Source organism: Orcinus orca, chromosome 11 (assembly GCF_937001465.1).
Source record: "Orcinus orca chromosome 11, mOrcOrc1.1, whole genome shotgun sequence".
Classification (NCBI taxonomy): domain Eukaryota; kingdom Metazoa; phylum Chordata; class Mammalia; order Artiodactyla; family Delphinidae; genus Orcinus; species Orcinus orca.
This window is the reverse complement of record NC_064569.1, coordinates 10,222,446-10,230,089: the sequence shown is the minus strand read 5'-3', so window position 1 is coordinate 10,230,089 and position 7,644 is coordinate 10,222,446. Positions and strand designations below refer to the sequence as shown.

At 51.5% G+C, this 7,644-nt stretch overlaps 1 protein-coding gene across 1 annotated transcript in view; it reads right to left on the bottom strand.

The window, feature by feature from the left end:
* Nucleotides 1-327: 327 nt before the first annotated feature.
* FAM234B (family with sequence similarity 234 member B) overlaps nucleotides 328-7,644 on the bottom strand; it is a 35,804-nt gene continuing 28,487 nt past the window's right edge. Inside the window, exons 10-13 of the mRNA XM_004281130.3 lie at nucleotides 7,381-7,536; nucleotides 5,130-5,247; nucleotides 3,403-3,623; nucleotides 328-2,820 (exon numbers count right to left, since the gene is read on the bottom strand). Of these exons, the coding sequence (XP_004281178.2) occupies nucleotides 2,815-2,820; nucleotides 3,403-3,623; nucleotides 5,130-5,247; nucleotides 7,381-7,536 (501 nt within the window). The 3' untranslated portion in view covers nucleotides 328-2,814. The remainder of the gene's footprint in view (nucleotides 2,821-3,402; nucleotides 3,624-5,129; nucleotides 5,248-7,380; nucleotides 7,537-7,644) is intronic.

Here is a 7,644-nt window from a genome sequence, read left to right as displayed (position 1 = left end):
ACGGGCATCCTCTGCACTGCCTACCACAGTGTCCTGCATCCCCGCGATAGGGAACATATCACATCACGTTAATTACACATTACCCTCAGAGCCATCAGGAGACTAGGACACATGAGAAGGCTCCTGCAGCCTGAGGGGACAGGCCACCCCCAGAACGGCCCACTGAGGCCATGTGGACAGGATGGCAGCCCCCCAGCAACCAGGCTGCAGCCTACACTCCCCTCTGAGCCCCACCTTGCGTCCATCCACTCGCCCTTTCTCTTTTCCGTCAGGGAAAACCCACCATCCTTGACGGCAGAGAAGAATGAGAACAGCACACACGTATGCTCCTATACACAGTGTTTATTTGTTCTGTAACGATTCACATTTTAAACAGCGCCTCCTGACAACGTACCAGCTGGCTCTTCTCTAGCACAGGCAGTAAGGGCGGCCATTCACAGTCGACGTGGGGGGAACCACACTAGAAGGGGGAGCAGAGTCCCTCTGGGGGTGGGAGGATGTCGTCTAGGGTAGAGGGCTTGCACGGGAAGGAAAGAAGAGAGACTGGGAGAAGGAACACCCCGGCATTCACGGAAGTCAATACTCTTTCTAAGTAGCGCTTGATTGGCTCTGCTGGCAACCCCGAAAGACAAGAGCACTTCCTATCTTTGACGTCCGGCTGGGGGGTTGCCTGTGAGGAGAAGGAAGTTTAGGGACACATTGGACGAGAACAGCACCCACACCGATCAGGTGAAGCTTCCTCGATCTTCAGCCACCATTTACTCCCCCTGTACTGGCTGCAGGAGGAAGAAGAAACCTAGAGCTTGTGTCCTGTGTTTAGCAAGGGAGATTCAAACTGATCAGAGACCAAACAATCTATGCGAAGTTAGTCTGCAAACACACCACAAAGAATTCAGGGCCGCTGTTCTCCCTAGCTGCTGCTTAGGTGTTTCTGGGACTCTCCCAGCATAAATATAGTCTCCTGCCCCAAACAGTCCTCCCAAACCAGATGCTCCATAAACAGCTTTGCGTTTGACTCCTGCCTGAAGTGGCTGGCAGCCCTGAAAGCCTCCACGTGGCAGAGAACGAGGTGGCCCAGCCCAGGCCGCCACTCAGGCTTCAGGTATTCGGGTGACTGTGAATCAGTCCTTAGAATTCTCTATTAGACTGAACTAGATCCTACGCCCTTCTACCCAGGCAGATTCAAATGCTAGAAGTGAATCTGGAATCAATCCCAGACTCTTGGGTGTGTCCTAATTGTTCTCCCAAGTTCACAAGAAGCTGGACCCACACGTGCCTTCCAAAGTGTTGAAACCAAATTTGCTTTCAGGGACTTCAGGCGGGAAGGGGGCAGAAACCCGGCGAGGCCAGTCCACAGGCCAGGCAACATGCCTGTTTACAGCTCCGGCTACCAACCTTCGGTTACGTCACAACGCCTACCGGTGGGCAATTCAGACATACCCCTTTAAGTCTGGCATCCCGATTTTCTGGAATCTCTTTAGTAACACAAGCTAAAAACACAAGGGCTCAAGTAAAGAGAGAACCCGAGTGCACTCAGGGATGACCTATCAAAATTGTTCGAGAAGAACAGCGGTTCTCCCCCAGCTAATGTGGGATTCTCTGCTATATAAACAACGACCTAGAAGTTTAGGGGAGAACCTGATAAAGTAACATATTCATACAGAAGAAGGAAGAAATAAGCTCTGGAGATAATTCTAAAGAACTTCTCCATTTATAAAAAGTTATAGTATTTCCACAGACATATTCTCAAAATACTCTGCTTCAAAGGCTCTACAAGGAAGGGAGGGTACAGGGCAGAATGGTTGCATGCTGGACTCAAGGAGCCAAAGTCCAGAAACAGCTTCGCTCTCATGCAAGCAAAGCAAAAATATCCCTGAATAAAAAGCAAAATGAGAGGCAGAAAGGAGGATGCCCACTAGGAGAAGATGCTGAGAAAGCAGGGCGGAGATAAAGGGGATGAGGCTGCCAGCCTCAGGCATTCCTGACTTGAGTTTTCCTCTAAGCTGTGGACGGTGCACACCTGAGCACGTCCGAAGTGACCACGGTAAAACGCTCGTGACTGGAGGAACGACCCGAACCACGTCCATAACCTATGGACCTTGTCAGAGGTGGGGCGTTTAAACTTCTCCTGTTCCCCTTCTGATAGGAACAGGGTTATTGTTATGGTCACTGAATACAGAGCAAAGGAACATGTGAGGAGAGAGGAGACAGGAGCCACAAAACAAGGAAGAGATGAGGATTCTGGGTGGCTCGCGCCACATCCCCGTGTCAGTCTTTCTCGCTACTGCAGCCGAGGTACAGGTAGGGGGAGACGAAGGGGAGAAATGCTGAGGGGCCCTCCAAGTCAGAGGTAGGCTATCTGGGAGTCTCAAGAGGCCCAAACCAACCAGATGTGTTTCGGACGGATGAGAACCTGGGTCCCTGGAGCTTAGGACATACTTATCTAGAGAAGGTTTCATCACCACACCAACAGATAACACACTCAGGGCGTAACGCACAACAAAATGTTCCAGGGAAGGACTTCACTGGAATTTCCCAGCAAGGGTTCATAAATTAGACACACAAAAAATAACACAAGATTCACATTTCCAAACTATCCACACAGAACACCTAGAAGGGGTTAATTAGGGGGTTGGAAGGGCAGCACCCCAGCCAAACGGATCGTGCTGTTATCCAAGACCTCCAAGTGCCTTCCAAAGTGTTTGGCAACGTTCACGCAGACGTGGTGGAGTGGGTGACAGAAGTCGTCCTCTCCAGCTGGAGAGAGACAGTACCATTCAGTTCACTTCTTCTGAAACTGAAGAGTCCAGCAGCCTAGATCTAGGGAGAAGAGTGCAAGTATCAATGACTTTAATTTTTTTTCATGGGAGAGACAAGGAGGGACCCTAAATGTCAGAATATCCCTCTATTTTCCTGTCCTTTTGTCTAGCCCCAGTGGTTTGTAAGCGTCCCTCCAGAAAGGCCCAGAGACTTCACCTTTTTCCATGATACGTTCTTAAACACTGAACTCGACCGTAGGATTTTCAGAGGGGTGGGAGGGAGCGCTGCATTTTCAGCAAGATAATTCTTCGTGGTGTGTAACTGTCACAAGCCCTGCACGATGCTGGCACAACGAGCCCTTACCCGGAAAAGGCCAGGGGTAACAGTAAAAGCCAGGAGCCCACGCCTCCAAATGTCTCCTAAGAGAGACGGTACCATTTCCAGCTCAAAACAGCTGAGCAGTAGTTCATGGTCGTGAAGTACCCTTACAAAATAACACGGGTTGAAAATAACTGTTTCCTGATACCTGGCTACTCAAGAAGGCTCCCACTCCCCAAATCTTCAAAAGAGCAGACTCGGGGTTGGTATGATGTGTCTTCAACCCTCAGTAGTAACCAGACATTTCTTTCACAAGCTCTTCACCTGGTAGGGAGAGTCAACGAACTTTATCCTCGAGAGGAATCTTCGCAGCTCCCCGCGGCCGATTTTGGGGGCCGTCTCCTTCAGCTGGATCACTTGGCCCTCCATCAGTGCCCACCGCAGACTAAGCTTGCTGACCACCAGGGGTGCGGGATGCCCTTCAGAGCTTGGCCCTGTGGTCCTGGTAACATAAAAGGCATCTTTCCAGAGGTCGTTGATCCCAACTGAGGAAAGACAAAAACAAGAGCAGTTAACAAGGACAGAAGACTTCAGCTAACAGGAGAGTGGTTTGGTTCGGCAACTGGATTCATTCACTCATTTCCTCCTTCGCTAATTCACAGAAGTTTACTGAGCACCTAATCAACGCAAGGCACTGACTAGACGATAGGTGCCCAGGGGTGCAAAGCAGCAAATTCTCAGCCTCTGTACCTGTGCTTCTCCGAAGCCACTTCTAAGAAAGCCCCAGATCAGGAAGGGAGAGGAATGGCCAACTGTGGCGACAATTTGGTAGAAAAGTGAGTACAACAGACTAGAAATTCTGAGAATTCCTAGACTGTCAGTAGCTGGTGGCATAAGCTATGTACATAGCCAGTGTTTATTCTGCCTCGTCTATAAACCAGGTATTGTAATAAAAATGGTCTTGATTCTTAACTACCATTACGTAACGTTCACTGAATAACAATTTATGCTACTATCGAAAAGGAGGTCATTTAGATCCAGTCACAGGATTTTGCAAACTCACACCTCCCCACCGCCGCCCTGCTGCACACAAAGCCAGTGGGCAGGGATACGTGCAAGTTCCAGATGAGCTGTTCTTCCCAGTGCAGCCCAGTGGGCCCAGGGTCACAGCAGCAACCTCACCTTCAAGGCAAACGAGTTTGTAAGGAGACAGCAAGTCTCTGAATGGCAAGGGAATACGGAAAAGAAGTAAAGAAAGGAACCCTGGCCGGCCTGGCCGGCCCCCGCAGGACTGCAGACTCCCAGAGGCCAGTGTGGGACGGGACCCTCCAAGGAAGGGACCATCGGACGATCCCAGACCAGCTGCGGTGGCCGACCTTCCAGGGCTTTGCATTACAGGTCTCTAACATGTGATCCCAGCTGTGCTCTGTGATATTATTTAGATGCACATATAAAGTAGAACACTTCCAAATGTGAACGGCGGTTATGAGTGGTCAGATTACGGGGGATTTTTCTTTTTCCCTTTTTCTCCTGGCGCCAGTTTCTACGCGATGGTCATGTGCACTTTAGTCCAAAGAAAAGTCTCTACTGAGCCTAAACGCATGCCCTGAGGAAACGTCCTGCCTCTGCTTCATCCTTTGCAGTGAATCCCAGGTCCTAAGCTTCTACGAGGTCGAGAAACTAGTCTGATTTGTATTCCCAGCACCGGGCACAGCGCCTGGTGTACAGCTGATGCTCAGTAAACATCTGCTGAAACATCAGCTCCGTGGACCCTTGGGGATGGGATGACACTGCCCCGCAGCTTCCAGCATGTGTGGAGGCTGTGGGCCCTCACCCCGTGAGCCGGGTGCTGGGAGGGTGCACTCGGGCGACGGCCCCGGGGAACCAGGGCCACCAGGGGAAATGCACGGGAGCAGCTCAGCGCACTCGTCCTGCTGTCATCTGCAGGCACACACCCTCCCCTTGGTGGGACGATGGTATCACCCTCACCACGGCCGGCACATCCGCTCCCCTCCTCTGTGTACACAGACCCCACCGTCCCTGGGACTTACCCTCTGAAGCCGTCACGGTGCCGGTGGCATTGGCCAGATCCAGAAGGATGGAGGGGAAGGCTGGATGCAGGAGGTACAGGTGGTGAAGGCTGGGTGGCTCGGTTCCTAGGACGGCATCCTGACAACAAGCACCAGTGAGAGCAAAGGTCAGTCCACACACCGGCGTACGATGTCACTCAGATGAAAGGGTGGTGGAGACGGTGGTGATTACTCATCCCCTGCGATCCCAACTATGAGGGTGTGTTTGAGAGAAACTCCCACATATGAGAGACGTGTCATTTCCAAGAGCTGAAGACACTGATCAAACACTAACTTCTTCAAAGCACTAGAGCTAGAAGGTGCTTTCTCGCTTATAAGAAAAAGAAAGGAAGAAAGGAAACGGGCATGCCCCAGGACAGAAACTGATGGGGGCCCTCGCAGTCTGGTGCCAACGGAGTATTAGGAAGAGGTTCTTCCCTGACAGCAGGCAGGGGGGCTTCGTGGAGGCAACATCTGCATATTAAAAAAATATATATTGAGCCAAAGACATTTGCTTTCACTGGATATTGAAGCCAATTGCAAGAGTCAGGCTAAAAAAAAAAATCACAAAAATCTTATCTGTTCCTGAAATAAACAGGAATGGACCAAACAGAACTCACTAATCATAATATAAAAATTCCAAGGCCTGAGTGTCAATCTCCTGACCCCCGACAGCAGAAAAAAATGCACATCAGGGACTTCCCTGGTGGCGCAGTGGTTGAGAGTCCGCCTGCCCGTGCAGGGGACATGGGTTCGAGCCCTGGTCCGGGAAGATCCCACATGCCGCGGAGCAACTAAGCCCATGTGCCACAACTACTGAGCCTGCACTCTAGAGCCCGTGAGTCACAACTATTGAGCCCACGAGCCACAGCTACTGAAGCCCGCGCGCCTAGAGCCCGTGCTCTGCAACAAGAGAAGCCACCACTCGACACAACTGAAGTGAGTGTCAGCCCTGCTTCCACACTGTCAGCAGGGGAGGGGACACGTGTGCGGGAAGCTCGCGGTGCACTCCCACCACTGTCACAGAGCAGGAGCAGGCTTTCCCACACACCTCAGTATCCCAGCACCGGCTCAGCTAACATGACAAGAAAATAGCCCAACTCCCTCCTCACTGCCTATGGTATGGTGCCCAAACTCCTTAGCGTGAAAACCAAGGTCTTAGGCCTTTCAACCCCAATCTGCCTTCCTTGGCCTCCTACGATTATATGCCTATGCACCCCACGCTCTAAGAACACCTGTGAAACAAACACATGCTTCACTTGACTTTACCTGACCTTGGCCAATCTTATTTCCCCCTTAGGCGTCTTCCTCGTGAGCCCATTTCCACACATTAAAACACTTCTTGTCTGGAGGTCCCCAACTTGATGCCACCTTGTTCAAGAAAAGCTCCCTAATCGCCCCCAACAAAATGACTACCCCCCTCCCTTTGTGCTTCCATCTAAACTTCCTATGTGCACCTCTATCACAGCATTGGTAATATGCCTTTGTTTTGTGGTCATTTATAGACACTTACATTTGAGAGTCATCTGATCCGAGCCCCTCATTTTATTAAAGGAGGAAACCGGGAAGTTAAATGTTAGGTAGATTGCCCACATTCACTTGTCAGGGAACTGCAGAGTTAGGACAACCATTTATGGAAATCTGATCCGAAAGCCAGGGACCATATTAGCATCTTCATTAACGGATAAAGAGCACGAGACTCAAAAAAGTTAAGTCCTAGAGCACAGGGCTAATGAACGCAGGACTCTCCCTCTGTCAGGCTACCCGATGGCCAGGGACCATCCGTCTTCTCCTGCAGAGGGCAGCACTGTTCCTAGTCTACCCCGAGGTCCCTGGCACACAGTAGCTGCTGGTCAGCTGTGTTTAACTGGACTAAATCAGGGTGAGTCTTACTCAAAATCCCCAGGCACCTTGCAGAGGTGGCCCCGTGCCTCCTCAACCCCGTTAAAGTGCTGCAGGACAGCATTTACGACATTCTCAAACCTGCCTTCCGTGTATCGGAGCTTCTCTCCCATGATCCCCCAGGTGAACCCTCACCTTCAGCCCAGCGTCCCCCCGCCCCTGCTTTGCCACCCTGCGGCCCCGCCCATTTCCGAAATCTCAGCTTATTCACCTCAATGCCCAGCCTCAGCCCCCATGAAACCCTCCCTGCCCACTGCAGACCAAGCAAGGCAGCCCCGAGAGCTGCTGCCATCTGACAAAGTGACAGAGGGACCCTCCCAGGCTCACTCACAGGATTGGGCGATGCAGCTGACAGCCCTTCAGCCCAGAAGAGGAAGACAGACTTCTGGTCCACAGCGGCTGCTGAGGTGGCCGGAGTTTCTTCCATGTGACACGGAATGCTGTAACTCCAAGCGACCATTCCAGAGTCCCCATCCACCACCATCACCTGCAAAAGAGAAGACGGTGAGCACAGGCCATCCTCAGAGAGACAGCGGAAAACTCACGCGCACCCAAACAAACACCCATGGACATGCAAACACCACATACGTTAACA